Raw genomic sequence first — 18,602 nt, 5'->3', positions numbered from 1 at the left:
CTACAAAAGATAGGCTAGTTGGGTTAGCATTCTGTGGGAACAGCGCTGATAGTCAAAGATGCACTGGAATGGAGTGAGCTTAGTAGAGTGCTAGAGAGTGTTTTGGTTGTACTATGCCTATGCAATGAATCATGCCCAGTCACTATGTCTGTTGACACAGAACAGCCTCAGGAATTGGCGGATCTCCTGGCTATATGTGGCTATTGCCTCTGTGCACAGTGCCCAGCTGACAAAAATAACAAAGGATAGTGTTGACATCTAAATGTAAAAACAGGAAGTGAAAGCCGACGATCATATAATATTCATCCTTTGATCTCAAACCTAAATGTCTTCAGTTTATAACAAGAACAAAAGATTTGGCCTCCTTTGCTTTCTAATACTTTTGGAGGGGAATGTATTTTACTATTTGCTTTATAGCAATACACTATTAAGCCAAACATTTTACCAGTTCAGGTGTCGCAAATACTATACTGCTGTTATACATGTAAATTCTCAGGAAACTGACAAAATATGAAAAAAATATAATGACAAAATGTTTAATTTCACCTTAAGGGTGGGAAAAGTTCTCACATTATTTATTTTGTTTTCAATTTTTTTACATCACAAAAACTCACTATTTTACCAGGGGTGTGTAAATTTGAATATTCTTTGTATATATTAGACACATTACACTGTATTCCACCTGGCACTCAAATGTAGTCCCGCTGCTACAGGAATAAATGAAGATCAAATGAAACATGAAGCGTGTTTTTTAATCTTTCAGAAAAGTGAATTTTGGAGCTTGGCACAGAACAAAAACTCATAAGGTGTCCCGATCTTGGAATATTAACATTAGCAAGGAAATGAAGCAAACACATATCACATGTTTATCACATTATCACCAGAGCTGAATTTACACTAAATCAAATTATAATAAAAATGTAGGAGTTCCTGTGAATGCATGTAATGCATATTCTGTAGGCTTTAGTGCCAAACTCTATAGCTGTGTTACAAGACAAGCATTGTGAAGCCACCAGACTTTATTCATTCAGATATGTGCACATGGTTTTCATAACAGCACAGAACATTTCAGGATTCCAAAGTGCTCCTACGTAAGAGATAGTAACAGAGTCACAACAGCATTCCTGCTGATAATACCTGCCCCAGAAATCACAAACTATTAGCTATATACCATGCTGCTTTTACTTTCCCTAAACAGGAGTGTAATGTCATTGCCCCGTTTAAAAAATTGCTCCTCAAACGGAGGTGAAGGGATGGGGGAAGTGTTTGACATTTGCATGGCCCTTTGAGTGAATTGTGTGTCAGAGTACAAAAAATACAGTGTATTTTCAGACAGTAATGCATGTTTTATCTTCATTCTAATATAATGAAATGAACTAAAATTTAAAATGCAATAATAATAAAATATTCATACTTTGATAAAATATTTGATAAAATATGAAATTTGATACAACTGCCTTCATGGTTAAAGCAAGCTCCAAACTAAAAAGTTAAACTAGGGTTAACAGAAGAAGGTACCAAAATACCTTGTCCTCGGTTGCTGAAGGAGACATCCAGCAAGTCATTTGTGAAGTATTCACTGGCACTATCTCCAACATTCAGCACATGCTTTTTGCATTACTGAAGCAGCTGGGAAACATCGAACTTAGATATTTTAGATAATATTTATCTGAATCTGTTTTAAATATTGCACGCCTTATAAGATTCCATCTCAAACAGACTGACAAATTTCACAAGGTTTATTTTTTAAGAAAACAACATTGACACTTTTTAACGAAATGGGCAATTCATGGAGAATAAATGACTTTATTTTACAGTGCATTACCTGAACAAGGGTATGTTATTTTGTTTTTATCCACCTTAAATATTTGAATACAAAAATAATGACGTCAATTTACAGATCTCTATTCTTTCTTATGAGTGTGCACACAACATCACATTTATAAAGGCGCTGTACACTATATAAACATTTACATCTTAGAGCACATAGACATGACCATTCAGATTTCATCACCTGTTGATGAAAAGATGTAAGAGGACACCATTTCATTCCATAACATTACTAACAGATCTGGGTTGTACAGAGTTAATGGCATGGTGCTGAAAACTTTAGTGACTTTTTTCTTTAGTGTCCGTTTCTCCTATCAAACCAGAATTCAGCTGAATGTTCCTGACATAAAGTGGTGGCAACCCTGTTTGTATCTAGCCACAACTCTTGATCATTTGTCACTGATAAAAGAATAAAGGAACTGTATGCTTTCCGGATGTGTCCAATGATTCATCATTTGTAACAGATCAGAGCAGCCTGAAAAGCTTATGGTGAAAGTGAATGGCTTCAATACATCAAAGCTATCACAGAGGACCATTAGCTATTCTATATCAGTTCACAACCTGAGGTGAGTCACGACATACACACAGAACACACACACTGTTCACCAATCCTTTGGTTCTGATGAAGCATGTCCCCTTATGAATCCATCCGTCCAGCGTCATAAATCAGCCCTTAATGATGCTACACAACATTTTTCTTATGAGTGAAAGTGAATACAGATTTATGAAAATGATAAATCAGTGGACACAATACCTTCAATATTTCTATTTTGAGAAATTTTCACCTTACCATAGACTGGTATTTTGATATATTGAATATATTTGCCATTCACAAAGATGTGTGAGACATTTAGAGAATTGTGAACCATAATAATCATCTGAAAAATATATTATGTATATGAAATTAGTCATATTTCATTAGTTCCGGAGCTCAACTGCCTGCATTTACATTGGTTTTGTAGACAGACATCCAGAAAAAGTCAAAGAAATGAGACATCCAGTATCACAAGACACTTGAAGACACTTCTGCATGTACCATTAGTTTTGTGATGGGTCAAAATAGTTGCTACCATGTAAAAGCTACCGCGTACTTTACGTAACTGTATACATCACGTTCAGTGAGTCGATATGGCTACATGTCTCTATGCTTATACACAACTAATGTTTCATAGAAATAGCAAAGAAGCACAAGTTTCTGGTCTTTTGCAATAATAATATGATTTGAAGATCAAGAATTTAGGCATGTCAGTGTCAGAGAACAGTCTACAAAAGTCCTTAAAGCTAGTTTGCTGCAGAGAATTCAGCCTCAAACCTCTATGTAAAGTCCTTTGTTAAAAGTGTGTTTGAAACTCATATTTCAAAAGCATGCAACAAAAGCAAGTTGAGGGATAAAGGTCAGTTTTTGCATGCAGTAATAGAGGCAATAATCTCAGTAGGGACAATATGACTTGAGGACATATAATAAAACTCAAAACATAAAAGTTCGTGTTCATTATTTTGGTGATTGGAGAGGGGTATGGTCCCTTTCATTGCATATGAATGAACTGCATTGTGATGGACAGCCGAGAATCCGCATATTTCAAAGCTGTCAATGTGGAAACATTAGGGCAGAGCTGAGGTCCTGTTGACTTGACCACATAGTCACAGCAGATGTTTTGTAAGGAACAGATGCTCTAGTCCAAGCCTCTCTGCCCCTAGCATTATGGGGATAAGAGCAGAATAGCAGCAACTCAATTTTTACTGCTTTTATCCATCCTGTGCATTAAAATAGAGGAATAATGGACTCACTGGGAGCATAATGAAACCCACTCTACACTGTCAGATGAGTGTCTGTGGAAAAAGAGGGACAGAGTATGGCAGCTTTGTAAACATGGTTAAATTGTGAATTGGCAGAACAGTATTCTGAAGAAAGCAAAGAAGCCACGTTTCTCTCCACAATGTGAGCTGCATGCTTCAGTTACCCGTACAAATCCCGCATGACCTCGTCATGAGTTAAAATGCGTGCAAAGCTGGGTACTGTCCAGTGATCGTTTTGATCTGGTGCATGTGTCATGATCAGATCATCCTCACATTCATTTTGGTCCCCTTTTTCTATTACTATATCATATACCTCGATGTCCCATTCTTTACCCTGTTTATTTCTCTTTGAATTACTCTGTCGTTCTTTACTCTTTCTTTGCTGTGGCTTGTCCTCTTTTTTTTTATGATGACTCCCACTTTTTTTTACTGTGGATTTGCTGGTGTCTTGTTCTTTCTCCATGACCTCTAATGGCTTGTCCTGTCTAATCACGCTTGTCAGCTTCAGCTCTTCTTTTGTCTCTGCCCCAGCCTCCACCACTTCTTCTCGTCCATTTGTTTCAGCATTCTTTCTGTTCCTGCCCTCTCTCTTCTTGGTTCTCTGCCTCCCTCTCGAGCAATCCCTTCCTACCCTCTCACTACTATCATTCTTTTCCTCCCTTTGAAATGACCTCTTTGAGCAAATGTCTTCTCCATTGGCCCCCCTTTCCTGTCCTGATTGATTTGACTGTTTGTGACTTTTCGTGCGGCTTGGTTGGCGTTTGCTGGACTTCTTGGGCTTCGTGGGATCTTGTGAGCAATGTGGTAGATCATCTTTGGTATTAGATGGACCATTAAGTTTCGATTCTATACTTCCAGAGTCAATATTATTTTCTCTAGACTTACTTCTCTTGTCACGTATTGGTTTTACAGTTGAGGGAGAAACAGAGTTTTGAGGTTTAGTGCTCCTGGCTTTGCTGTTGCTTTTTGGACGAGGAGAAAGACTGGACCTGGACTTGGCAAGGTTTGGAGAGAGGGAAGGGTGGTTCCAAATGTCTCTGTCCTGTCTCTTCTCTAAAGATAATGGGGGTGAGGAAGGTTGAGTAAGGGGTGAGCAGAATGAAAAGTCTGTAGATTCATATGGCAGTTGCTCTTTGAGGAGAACGTCATCTTGAGAGTTCAGATGTGAAGAGACTGCTGGATCTGGTGCTTCAGGGCCTGGAGTATGAAAACACCACACATCATCTAATGCACACATTTAGTAAAATATGAAAAGCATCACATTTGCATAGAAGTATATGACAAGATCAAACCTAAGCAGACTTAAAGTTCAAAGGGAAAACATTCCAACAAAATATAATGGAGTGTTTGGTTGTTGATTTCACAGTAATTCTTTTTACTCAAGCTTTCTAGTAAGGTACACATATATGCACGCAATCTGCTCACTGATTATGTAATATGACAATGAATAAATACACTATATTGCCAAAAGTATTCGCTCACCCATCCAAATAATCAGAATCAGGTGTTCCAATCACTTCCATGGCCACAGGTGTATAAAATCAAGCACCTAGGCATGCAGACTGTTTTTACAAACATTTGTGAAAGAAGGGGTCGCTCTCAGGAGCTCAGTGAATTCCAGTGTGGAACTGTGATAGGATGCCACCTGTGTAACAAATCCAGTCATGAAATTTCCTCGCTCCTAAATATTCCACAGTCAACTGTCAGCTGTATTATAAGAACGTGGAAGTGTTTGGGAACGACAGCAACTCGGCCACGAAGTGGTAGGCCACGTAAACTGATGGAGCGGGGTCAGCGGATGCTGAGGCGCATAGTGCGAAGGGGTCGCCAACTTTCTGCAGAGTCAATCGCTACAGACCTCCAAACTTCATGTGGCCTTCAGATTAGCTCAAGAACCGTGCAAAGAGAGCTTCATGGAATGTGTTTCCATGGCCGAGCAGCTGCATCCAAGCCATACATCACCAAGTGCAATGCAAAGCGTCGGATGCAGTGGTGTAAAGCACGCCACCACTGGACTCTAGAGCAGTGGAGACGCGTTCTCTGGAGTGACAAATCACGCTTCTCCACCTGGCAATCTGATGGACGAGTCTGGGTTTGGCGGTTGCCATGAGAACGGTACTTGTCTGATTGCATTGTGCCAAGTGTAAAGTTTGGTGGAGGGGGGATTATGGTGTGGGGTTGTTTTTCAGGAGCTGGGCTTGGCCCCTTAGTTCCAGTGAAAGGAACTCTGAATGCTTCAGCATACCAAGACATTTTGGACAATTCCATGCTCCCAACTTTGTGGGAACAGTTTGGAGCTGGCCCCTTCCTCTTCCAACATGACTGTGCACCAGTGCACAAAGCAAGGTCCATAAAGACATGGATGACAGAGTCTGGTGTGGATGAACTTGACTGGCCTGCACAGAGTCCTGACCTCAACCCGATAGAACACCTTTGGGATGAATTAGAGCGGAGACTGAGAGCCAGACCTTCTCGTCCAACATCAGTGTGTGACCTCACAAATGCGCTTCTGGAAGAATGGTCAAAAATTCCCATAAACACACTCCTAAACCTTGTGGACAGCCTTCCCAGAAGAGTTGAAGCTGTTATAGCTGCAAAGGGTGGACCGATGTCATATTGAACCCTATGGATTAGGAATGGGATGTCACTTAAGTTCATATGCGAGTCAAGGCAGGTGAGCGAATACTTTTGGCAATATAGTGTATATGGACAGAACAGCACACACTCCCGCCTGCTCAGTTAGCAATAACATTCATTTAAGGCAGCAGGGGTGTCATAGTGGTGTATTGAGTAGTGTTGTTGCCTCATAACTCTGGGAGTCCTAGTTCAATACTGGCTACATGGGTTTCTACCAGGTTCAATGGTGTCCTCCCACCTTTGTAGGTCTAACTATAAACTAAATGTTTACTAAAGATGTATAATGATTGAATTAAGGTAACAATAAAACATGTCAGTAGTATAGCCTAATTATATAAATATTTTGTTCAAGTGATTAACTTTTAAAATCACATGCATTCTTCGGTCCAAACAAATGTGATATAGAAGTTCTTTTCAGAAAATATGGAATGAAAACAGATATTTGGGTAGAATAACTCTGCAGCTGTGTGAGCAGATGTGAGTGAAGGGAGAAGAGGATGCAAGAAACAGAATTACCAAAATGAGAAAGGATGCCCAGAGCAAAAGAAACTGTTAGTGATGGTGCTCCTGGGGGTAGTAGCACACAGCAGAGGAACTTATATTACCTAGAAAGAGTGAAAGGGGAAGGAAGAAAGGATGAAAGGAAGGAAGGAAGGAAGATATAAAGAAAGAAAGAACAATACTAGGTACATATTTTTTTACCAGTCATATATTATTCAAAATTCACTGTATGCACTATATGTGACTGTGTGCTTGTGTGTGTGTGTGTGTGTGTGTGTGTGTGTGTAAGAGGGAGATATCAGAGAGGCTCACTGTTGTCAGTCACAAGCCCTGGTCCAGGTCTCAGGAGCAGCAGTACTTTGTTTCCTCCAGCCTGGATGAGTTCGATGGCTCTGGTATGACTGATACCCTGCGTGGGCTCGCCATTGATTTCCACTATTTGATCTCCAACCTGCATGGAAAATATAATGAACAATAAAAATCTGGACAGTCATGCGATTAAAGAAATAGAAACTAGGCAGTAATTAAAGGTTATGTATTGGGTATGTGAAATAGATTTTTTGCCTTGCTTGCGAGACGGCTGCTCTTTTTGGGTATTTAGTTACTGACTGATGATTGACTGGATATGTGCATGTTCAGCACATTCATACAGTAAGTAGCCATATATAGTGCATCTAAGATGTAGAGCAGGATTCAGTCACTAAAATAACAGACATACAGATGTGAAGAGGTCTGCTGCCATGTTGTGTATTGCCACTGTATTCTACAGAATAAAATAACAAGCCCAAAAATCCAATAATAAATCCAGAAACAAAATAACAAATCCAAAAATAAAATTTGCTATGTTATTTTGTTTTCTGGTTTGATGTTGTTGTTGTTTTGGATTTATTATTTTGTTTTTGGACTTGCTATTTTGTTTTCAGTTTTGTTATTTTGTTTTCTGATTTGTTATTTTGTTTTGCACTTCTCGGCACTTCCATTTTTTTCTGGATTTTCATGCAATTCTATTCATTTAAGCTAATGAAAACAGTGGAAGAGACTGCATGTAACAGGTAAATATTATGCTATGCTATGAAGTTTATAATAGCAAGAGCTATGTTTGAGAATTTGAGCATTTACCAACAATTACATGTAAAATATTTGTATCAGCTTAATCAGAAAACAAGTGATAGCTAGAATACACTGTCTTGACTGAGCGAGTTCAGTACACTGACCTGAATCCTGCCGTCCTGAAGCGCAGGGCCATCTTCAGCCAATCGCAGGATGTAGAGGCCCATGTTATACTCTGTCCCTCCTCTCAGACTGAAACCGAAACCACGTGGGCCACGCTCTAACTCCACAAGAATACAACCCTGCATGCCCATACACACAAACACACAAGTGTACTCATTTAAAATCTTTTTTTAAAACAGCAGTTCTCACTCTCACTATAACATGCACTTTACAAGATTCCATATGTGTCACATGTGTATTTATAGAATAGTTAGTATAAGTATGCTCGTAGTATAGAAATACAGTAGGCGCCTTGCCTGTTTTGAGCTTGTCCCACATAGTGTTTCTTTTTCTTTATCTGTTATCATTTTATATTCGGCCCAGACCAGCTCATCCCTGATCTCCTCCGGATCAAGATTATATCTGCAAGTAAAAGACACAGGAAATGTCCTACGTAATCTTTACACAATGAAAGACTTTATATAGTGAAAGACTTTACATAATGTAATACACTTTAAAACAATATTTAATGAAAATTTTAGCTAGCATACCATACAGATTATACTCTATTTTGTTAAGATGTTGTGAGTTTTGGTACCTCTCCTCCTGTGTGCTGGATTTCATTGTCCTGTGTTGCAAAGCTGGGCTCTGTTTGGCTGAGCTGGCTGCCGAGGGTGGGCCTTTGTATTCTGAATCAAAACAGACAATCAAAAGCAATATTTGCATACTACTGTAAGCCTTAGGCATTACTGTAAATAGTTGTAGTGTTTTTTTTATTCAAATATGGTTATTTTTTCATGTAAATTGTTTTAATAGCACAAACATAACTAATATAAATGGGGTAAGCATACAGTTGCAGACAGAGGTATAATTATACCAAAAATTAACACTGCAAGCTACATAAAAATGAACACATTTTTTATGATAAAAAATAATAATTCAAAATAATAATTTTAAAATAATTTATACTATATTAAAATAATTTGCAATTATTGCAAGAGCATTCTATGCAAATACAAATTACAGGTTAATTGAATCAGATTAATATCATTAATCATATGAGTTTTATTATCATTTCATAGATATGACAGATGTCTGTCTTTGCTTACTGAGTGCTTACTCACCATCCTCAGGAACTACAGAGAGTGTGACAGCATTGCCAGCATCTTTAATAAGCTGCACAATGTCGCTATGAGAGAGCTCGATAATGGAGCGGCCATTAACAGCAGAGATACGGTCACCCACACTTAACAGACAGCATCTGTCAGCTGGACTGCCCTCAATGATTCGACCAATCTTATGAGGGATTACTGAAAACCATCACACACACACCTAGTTAATGAAGGTTTATGGTTGTTTGGAGTAGGTTAGGGTTGGTACAATATGCAAGTGACCCATACACATAGGAGACATAGAAGTCAGTGTTATCATGGGTGTAACCATAGGACCAGAATAATGACAGGACAGTTCCTACACTATGTTGCCAAAGGTTTGTGGTCACTTGACCATCACACCCATGTATGCGTCTTGTCCAAACTTTTGCCATAAAATTGAAAGCACACAATTGTCTAGAATGTCTCTGTATGCTGTAGCATTTCAATTTACATTCACTGAAACAAGCCTGTTCCAGCATGACAATGCCAATGAGCATAAAGGTTTGGAGTGGAAGAACTCAAGAGACTCAAGTGTGTTTTAGTTCAAATGCCTGAACTTAAAAGCAGCCCATGCCTTCTCACCTAACATCAGTGCCCAACTTCACCAATGTTCTTGTGTATGAATGAAATCCCCACATCCCTACTCCATGCAGGAATGGGGTGTTCAGCAAGTATATATGGGTGTGATGGTCAGGTGTCTTACTTTTGGCCTTATAGTGTAATTTAATACATGTTAAATTAAAAAAAATATTTAAATAATACAATTTTACACCTAGTTAGTTTGCATAACCTATAAAGAAGACATTATATTACAGATAATACCCAAGAATGCAGTAAACACACAGCTAAACAGGTACCTATAATAGGTTATGTAATATGCAACATGTTTTCAATCACTGAAGAAAGTTAAACTGCACATGTTCACAGGTGTGTTGTTCAATTTATTCTTTACTTGCCTCCAGGTGGGGGTTTGCTTTTGGAAGTGAGTATGACAAAGCCAAAGCCTTCGTTGTCTTTGCGATGGAGTGTAATATCCATCATATTATGGTCCAAGACACTTGGGACTTGAATCCGTGGTGTTTTTGGAGAACCATTCATTAATACCGGAGCCAGGTTTTGTGCCCCTTCATCATCAGATATATCTGTGAAGGACACATGGATGCTTTAGGTTGCAGTTCTAATTTACAGTTGCATTTCTGATGACAAAATAACTAAAAAAAAATAAATCTTGATGGTCTCATTAAGAATCTCAGACATTGTTCAGTGGGAAAACACTACAGTCATTGATGAACAACACAGAACACATGTTTGATATTTGCATGTAGACCATGTAGCACATTTGTGTTTATTAGCTACAAACTAAATTTTTAAATGTGATCATTACATCATTGTGGATATAAAAAATTTTGGAGAAGCAGCTTGGAGGGTGAGAGGGTCAGAGGAGATTCAGAGGACATAATAATAAGTGTTGAAGTAAGCAGAATTATTACTTCATATCATTTGGTAGCACTTAAAATAGCTGAGAGATGTGAAAAAATAGCAAACAGTATATTACGAAAGCCGGAAGGAAAAGGAAGGCCAAGTGCACTGCTAAGATTTCTGTGCACATGCTGGGAAAAACAAGGAGAGGAAAAACAATCAGAACATGGTAGAGAATGGATTGAAAACACAGGCCCAGCAACCAGGAAAAAGGTGGCAACAAAAAGAAACAAAAACAAAGAACACAACAATCTTGATTAAAGAACATTGTTCAATATAAAAAAAAATCAGTGTGGGGTGTATTTAAAAAAAAAAACACCAATCACAAAGTAGTAAAGAGAACATGAGGGTTGAAACTCACCCCTGTAGATGACTTTGCGCCGCACAGTCAGGAGCACCTGTCCATTGCGAGCTGCATTGGTCATCAGATCCAGAACTTGCTTGTGGGATTTGCCCCTTACTGTGATACCATCAATGGCCATTAGCTCATCCCCTGCTCGCAGACGACCATCTTTCTCTGCTGCTCCCTGGGCTATGATGGCACCAATGTATACCTTAGGAAAAAAGCATTTACAGCAATGAACATCATGTTGACATCATAGGTCACCATAAAAGTACATCAATTAGTAAATGGCAGTCAGGTCAATACAGTAAGTGAAAGATCAGAAAAAAAAATTTACTGGCTGCTCAGGCCCTTCTCCTCCGAGCACCCGGAAGCCAAATCCTGTCTCTTGATCTCGCTTTATAAACACATCCAGCTCTTTATACTGAGGCACTGCTGAGAAACCATGAATAACAACAAACACTGACTTAATATGCATAACATAGTGAAGTCAATCTTCAGTATGTGATATTAATCATTAGGGTATCACATTAGCTATAAGGTACTATATTTTTTATAACTTAACCAATTCTTTGTATGCTGTTTCTTTACAACTCATAATTCATAAAATATTAAAAAAGGTTTTTATAAAATGTTTAATAAAATGACTGTTTAATTTCAGTGACTTATAAATAGAACAATGTAACTACTACTTCTACTACTACTACTACTACTTCTACTAAGAGGAAGAAAAAGAAGAAGTACCCCATCACTTGCATACCTCTCTGTCCAGACTCATGTACAGGGCCCTTGGGCTTGCACTGGCGGAGGGTGACATCTCGTCTCGGGGAGCTACTGGGCAATGTGCTTGAATAATAAGTTAGCGCTTGGGGGGCTCCGACATCATGGCACTGGTCCAAAGTCTCTAGGCTGGCACTTATTTCCTGTCTCTGTAGAGCACAAGTTGAAAGCACATTCTTTTAAGGCAAGTTAACATACTTTCCTCTTTCCATACTGACAACTAGAGCCCTGAGGTTTTAAATGTCGGTAAAAAAAAAAAAAGTATTAGCATACTCACAGGTCTAAGACTTTTTACTGGTGAAGTCTGACCTACAGACATGAAAGATAAGTAGATGATGGTGAGAAAGGAAAAGAAACTTAAAGCTTAAAGTGATATAAGAATAAAACGAGAGTGTGGTATCCATTTTAAATCTGTTATCAGTTAAATTTGTTAAATTAATTATGTAATTACACACATCATTCATTCATCCATTCATTCATTCATTTAATGAGTCAGTCAGTCATTCAGTCATCTTCAGTAACCATTTCTTTCTGGTCAGGGTCACATTAGGTCAAACAGCACATGCATACACACATTCATACACTCACTCACACCTAGGGGTAATTCAGCATATCCATTACACATACCAGGAAGTGGATCGAAATTCCTTAGAAGTTAACATATGTGTACACTTGGCTTATAAAACGATCCATTGTGGACTACATATTTACATCTACTACATTCATGCAATAGTCTGAAAACATTTCTATGTAGTACTTCATATAACGTTTAAAGGTATGTTTCCCAAATTTACACACTGGCCTACAATATCTATAACTCAACTCACAAACTCAAATCATTGCCAAGGTTTGCCAAGTTTGAGATGTATTCCATCCAGACTAAATCCAGAAAAAAAAAAAGATCTTAAACCAGCCCCACTTAAAAGGCAGTGATAGAGCTAAGAAGACAGAAAGATCTGTTGGGATCTGAAGTACCACTAAGAGAAACACTTAAACTTTTAAACACATTTAGAATTTTTTTGTAAATGTGCAGGTTTGCTGGGCAGATTTAAAAGACATCTTTCTGTTTCTAGACTTAGTGTAGCAATCCTCAGCAAAACAGCAATCCAAACAGACACTATCAATACTGGAAGAAATAAATAAAAAAAGAAGAGAAATGTCAGCATTAACCACATTTCCCGAGAAAGATGAGCCAATAGCTCCTGGTGAAACAAATGGCAGGCAAGACCATGAAGAGATCTGAAAGCTGAGTTGAAAAGCATATTTCATCTAAGACATATTAAAGATGGATAGAGCACATGTACATAAAAGGAAGAGAGAGATGGAAAGTGATGAGTAGGATGTGGTTCCAGCGAGAGGAGAACATGGCCTAAAATCCTACTGATTTGAGCCATCTAGTTCTAACATTAATATGTGACTGTCACTCAAGTAGATGGAACACATGAATTAACAAAATCTAACTTATATGCTTAGTATTAAAAAGGCAAAGAAATCTTCACACAGTGACTTTCTTTCTCTCTGAATAAAAAGGGGCAAAGGAAATAATTCAAGATTTAACTCTCTTTCCTCGCTTTACCCTGGTCTTCTTTCTTAGTCCCTTTCCCCACCTATCTGTCTTTCCAAACATACCAGTTTCTTAACCAGTCTCTCTCATGTCCCTCTTCTCCCTCTGATGGAACTTATTAGCATACTCTGGGCTGTGAGCCTGGACTTGCGGTAATACTCTACTAATCAAACTCCCAGGAGCTGGTTAGTGATGCATCCTGTAGCTAGAATTTAGGTTCATGTTTCAGCTGTGCTGCTGTGGGTCACTGCCTGAATACAGCTGAAAAAGGTCAGGAGAAAATGCTGATGAAACTCTGCATCACTATACAACATCCCAGACATTCAGGAACCATAACAGTCACCATTTTGTAGAGCCTTTAAAGGAAAACGTCTGAATTATAAATTATGCGTAAAGCATGTGTAAAGAGTTGAGCAGATGAGTTGAAATGATTAAAGAACTGAGGAAAAACGTAATCCACATTCACTGTCAATATACTGGAAAAAAAAAACTTTAGAGCACATTCTCCACCACCTGGGAGTGCAAATTGGCTATGAGCTGTGCAAATGCATGACATTGTGGAAGGTTTTGCCATGGATTCCTTTGAAACTGTTGCCATGGATTTGGGTTTTTGCATAAGTATTCACCCCACCCCAGGTCAGTCCTTGGTAGAACTGCTTTTGGCTTGAGAAATGGCTGTATAAGCTTTACACATCTGGATCCTGTTATTTTTGCCCATTTTTCTTGTCAAAATTAGCTCAAGCCCTGTCAGATTGGTGGAAAACTATTGATAAACAGCAATTTCACTGTAGGGATGGTGCTCTCAGGTTTATGAGAAGTGTTGGCCAAAATGTAATGCTTTATGCAAAGGCCAACATTTTTCCACATGCTTGCTAAGTCTCCAACATGTTATCTGACAAACTGTAAATAGGAATTTATATGGTTTGCCACAAACATATGTAAGGCATTGTATGACAAAATTAATATCACTGCAAATACAAGATCTTGGCAAGCAAGGAGCTATTTAGAGAAACTGTGTTTGACACATGATCATGGTATGACATCTACATTTAACAATACAGTAGACAATAATGATCTTACTATTGGACTTTGGAATCTGTGTATAGGGTCTGAAAGGGACATTTTTTAATATTTGAGTTGCTTTTTTAATACATGAGAAAGAGAGCTGGCTGGTTTGATTTATTTTGTGAAGATTTAAAAAACACGAGTTGGAGAAGGTGGTATGCTAATTGGTAAGACAGGAGTTTTTGCTTTTTTTCCCCAGAGAATACGCAGAATGTATACACAGAGTATATTCTGTATGGTGCTTCCTGAGCACCAAGACAACCAGCAAACAAAGAACCTAGAAATCAAACTGTTACTCTCTGCAGTAACATGATCAAACATCTAATAATTTGGACTAACAGCAGAGAGAGTATAATTAGACATTCAGCAAACATGATAAGCCATAGTTTAAATCTTTTCATCCCAAAACAAACACATTATGGGTTAAATTCTTTCTCCCTTTTCACTTTCTTTCACTGAAAATGTTCCCTCCCTCTCTTTCCCTGTCTTTTTCCATCCTCACCTCCTCGCAGCACCAGCAGGTTGACCTCACTTCCCACAGGCAGCTCCTTGAGTATGTCCACCACCTGTGCATGGCTCAACGTCTGCACATTCTGCCTGTTAATCTCCTTGATAACGTCCCCCTTGAGCAGGCCACGGCACCACTGCGCATCCAGGATCATCTTCACCTTCTGGCCCAGTGGACTGTCAGCAATAGCAAATCCAAACCCACCTGGGCCTTTCACGAGAGGCACAGTGACCAACTCTGGCTGCAGCATTCCACCCTCAGGCCTCTCATCAGCAGCAGTAGGAATGTTGGGTAGTGCCGCCACAATAGGCCTCCCACTGGCATCAGTAGTGAGGTAGTGGAGCTCCTGGGACGAAGCATTCAAAGCATCACCCTTCACTAGCAGTGGCTGCCCATTGATGAGGGGTACAGCTGTTACCACTTCACCAGCTGAGGGAGGAGGAGGTGGAGGAGGAGGAAGCTCTTCATTGTCATCCTGTACATCTGGAGGCAGTGAGTAGCCACGACACAAGACCATATCCACATACTGGCTAATGGGGATGCACTGGAACATCTGCACCACATCATTGTGGGTCTTACCAAGGACCAGTGTGCCATTGATCTCCACAATTACATCACCTGAAAAAAAGAGGATTGAATAAGATCTATTGAAGACTTCAGAAAGAAAGAAATTATATGTAAAAAAATAAAATAAAAATAAACATTGAATTTATTTATTTATTATTATTACTTATTATTTATTGCTGTATTGCTTTCATTCATTAGTACTACTGGTTTTAAGGATTATTTCAGTGGGGAAAGTTTTAAACCTATTTTCCATATACACAAATTGTACATTGTATGGCCAAAAGTATGTGGACACTTGACCATCATACACATATGTGCTGCTTGCATCTAATTCCAAATTTGGTTCTAACTTTGCTGCTATAACAACTTCCACTCTTCTAGGAAGGCTTTCTACTAGATTGTGGAGTGTGGCTATGGAAATACCACTGTGGAGTATATTAGTCAGACACAGATGTTGGGCAGGAAGCCTGGCACACACAGTCAATGAGTGATCAGTGCATGACATGAGTGAGTAAAGGCCTTTCAGGATTTTCCACTCCACCCTTGTCTTTAGGGACCTTTCAGGGGCAGCCTAGAACATATTTGGGCCAATTTATTTGGGCCATCCAATAAATATTATTATTGGAAATTGTAATGCTACAGCTTGCAAGTACATTCTATATAATTGTGTGCTTTCAACTTTGTGGCAACAGATTGGGGAAAACCCACATATACATGTGACTGTTATTTGTCCACAGACATTTGGTTATATTTGCACAAGCAAATCTTTTCAACAACTACAGAAAATAAGTTACTAATAAGAGTCAAAAGGCAGTTGTAGGGGCAGTCAATAAATATTTACACGAAAAGACATAGCTATGTAGAATGGTATTTTTAAACTTGGACAGCATTGGTAGTTTATATTATTATGTAGTTGCGTGGATCTGATGGTTTATGGACACAAAACTTCAGGAAATGTAACTAAAATTGCTTTTATATGTATTACTCTAAGAACAGTTTTGGTAAGACACTCTCTCTTATATTTTCTATTATCCAAAACACTTATGTTTTCTGTTAGAGTGGGGAAGTGGTTAAGATGTTTGACCACTGACAGGAAGGTCAGATCAGGCAAGAGTTCAAATCCCAGTGCTGCCACTGCAAGGCCATTGAACCTGAATTGTTTAGTTCTATAAAGAAGATAAATGTAAGATAAATCTGGATAAGAGCATCTATCAAATGTTGTGAATGTAATAGCTGTACATTATAACCAGCGTTACATAACCACATATTTAAAATATATTGACAGATTTGACATGTGTTTTCTGAATGAACAGGTTTTTCATTCCTTGCGCAGAAAATTTTTGTCCTTGTTATTTGCCAAAAGCTAGCTAGCCAAAAGATATGCTTAAATGCAATAAGATATTTCTTTAGCAAAAAGTGTTCTCCCTCACCAGAGGCCATCTTGTTGTCTTGTGCAGCTGGTCCATCTGCCAGGACATTCTTCACCTGCAAGAACTCATCAGATCGGTCTCCTCCGATTATGGTGAAGCCAAAACCCTGAGCACTTTTTTTCAAAGCCGTGTGATATAACTCGCCCTTCAGCTGAGTGGGGTCACGAGTGAATCCTGGAGTTCCCCCTTCACCACCTAGAAATATAATTGGATAGAAATCCATTCAAATCTTCCTTTCCTAGTTGTATATTTTCTGATATGATGATTTGTGACAGGACAATAACATTTTTTATAGCTTAGCTAAACAGAAGCAGAGAAAAATCAGAGAGAGTGAGAAGCATTAGAAAACTCTGACTCCCTATGATAGCTTTTTTATGCTTGACTGACCTATAATTAAACAAACAAAGTGCTTCACCCAGCTGGTGTTATAAACAAATCCATTATAACACTTGGCTTTATGACACTGCAAATGAGATCATTCATTACCAGCCACACAGCCCCAAACAGGCAGCCTGAATCCCCAAATACTGCCATTTCTATTTGCTTCTCATATTAGCTAGTAGTGTTTTTAAAATGTGTTTAAAGAACCACTTTTAAGAAATTATTTATTCTCTCTTTCTCTCTCTCTCTCACCCTCTCTCTCTCTCTCTCTCTCTCTCACACACACACACACACACACACACACACAGACACACACACACTTGTTTTGCTATCCTTATGAGGGCCTTCCATTTGACATAATTATTAATGTAGCTAATTAATGGTATACAAATATAACATAATGTAATGCTACTGTAGTATTTGTGGTAATAATCCAGGATTCATATTCAGAGACCATTGCACGAGGATATGCAGACAATGTCAACCTAGTATAATCCATACCAGATGAGGCAATGAACAAGAATATAAAGCACAGTGAATCCAGACTTGGTAGACAAACAAATCCCAAGCACTTATACAAAACATGTGAACACAATGGGTAATTGACCAGTGTCATGGCAATGGTGGAAACAGAACCAAAACCAAAACAACGTTGCAAAGTTGTTCGAGCTACAGATTTTTATCAATGGAAAAACAGATTTTTTTATGAGAACCACCTACAAACAGCTCTCTTTTTTTATGACCTGGGGAATTTCAGTAAACAATCTGGCATGGGAATGGAAAAAAAATTCTTTATTTTATTTCTCATGAAGTTTCTTCTATCTATCTTTTATTTTCAGCAGTTAGCATTATATCAGGAAGGGTGATTCTATTATTGTGACATTTCCTTCCGACATTTCCGTTTTCCAACTAGACAGCCCTGTGATAAATGCTGTATAAGTGGAAAATCATGACTTAAAGTCACCACAGTGGGAGTGCAATGAAAACAATGAATGCTGAGCAAAGCTTGATGTGTTCATTTGGGCAAAGCAGCCTACTGTGTGTGAGTAGTAAGATTCCTGTCTGAGTAAGATTCCTGACAAGTAGGAACAAGATGAGGTAAGAGCGTAAAAGCACGGGCAGCGAAGATGGTGCAAGAATGAGGTATATGTAATGGGGCTTCCTATTAGTCAGTTCTTAACACATCATACACATATAGTGAGGACAAAAAGCAAGAAATGTAATTTATATCACCAACATATATAGCAAGTCTGATTTCAAAGATGTTCCGTCACTATCATATACGGGTCAGTGATACAAATTACATTTCTTTTTTCCTTACCATAGGCTTATGATGTGTATTGATGACACCATT

At 38.5% G+C, this 18,602-nt stretch overlaps 1 protein-coding gene across 4 annotated transcripts in view; it reads right to left on the bottom strand.

The window, feature by feature from the left end:
• Window positions 1-750: 750 nt before the first annotated feature.
• LOC131361981 (membrane-associated guanylate kinase, WW and PDZ domain-containing protein 3) overlaps window positions 751-18,602 on the bottom strand; it is a 109,108-nt gene continuing 91,256 nt past the window's right edge. The window contains exons 9-22 of one of the 4 annotated variants that reach the window (XM_058403648.1): window positions 16,868-17,062; window positions 14,865-15,488; window positions 12,011-12,042; window positions 11,714-11,882; window positions 11,291-11,388; window positions 10,972-11,164; window positions 10,088-10,273; window positions 9,102-9,287; window positions 8,576-8,666; window positions 8,295-8,400; window positions 7,980-8,117; window positions 7,078-7,216; window positions 6,781-6,869; window positions 4,688-4,824 (exon numbers count right to left, since the gene is read on the bottom strand). In XM_058403648.1, coding sequence (XP_058259631.1) covers window positions 6,817-6,869; window positions 7,078-7,216; window positions 7,980-8,117; window positions 8,295-8,400; window positions 8,576-8,666; window positions 9,102-9,287; window positions 10,088-10,273; window positions 10,972-11,164; window positions 11,291-11,388; window positions 11,714-11,882; window positions 12,011-12,042; window positions 14,865-15,488; window positions 16,868-17,062 — 2,210 coding nt within the window. In that variant the 3' untranslated portion in view covers window positions 4,688-4,824; window positions 6,781-6,816. Of the gene's footprint in view, window positions 4,825-6,780; window positions 6,870-7,077; window positions 7,217-7,979; window positions 8,118-8,294; window positions 8,401-8,575; window positions 8,667-9,101; window positions 9,288-10,087; window positions 10,274-10,971; window positions 11,165-11,290; window positions 11,389-11,713; window positions 11,883-12,010; window positions 12,043-14,864; window positions 15,489-16,867; window positions 17,063-18,602 lie in introns of all 4 variants that reach the window. The other 3 variants (XM_058403646.1, XM_058403645.1, XM_058403647.1) reach the window with 3 other exon arrangements.

Source organism: Hemibagrus wyckioides, linkage group LG11 (genome assembly GCF_019097595.1).
Source record: "Hemibagrus wyckioides isolate EC202008001 linkage group LG11, SWU_Hwy_1.0, whole genome shotgun sequence".
Classification (NCBI taxonomy): domain Eukaryota; kingdom Metazoa; phylum Chordata; class Actinopteri; order Siluriformes; family Bagridae; genus Hemibagrus; species Hemibagrus wyckioides.
The sequence above is the reverse complement of the archived record's forward strand: the minus strand, read 5'-3'. Positions and strand labels throughout refer to the sequence as shown.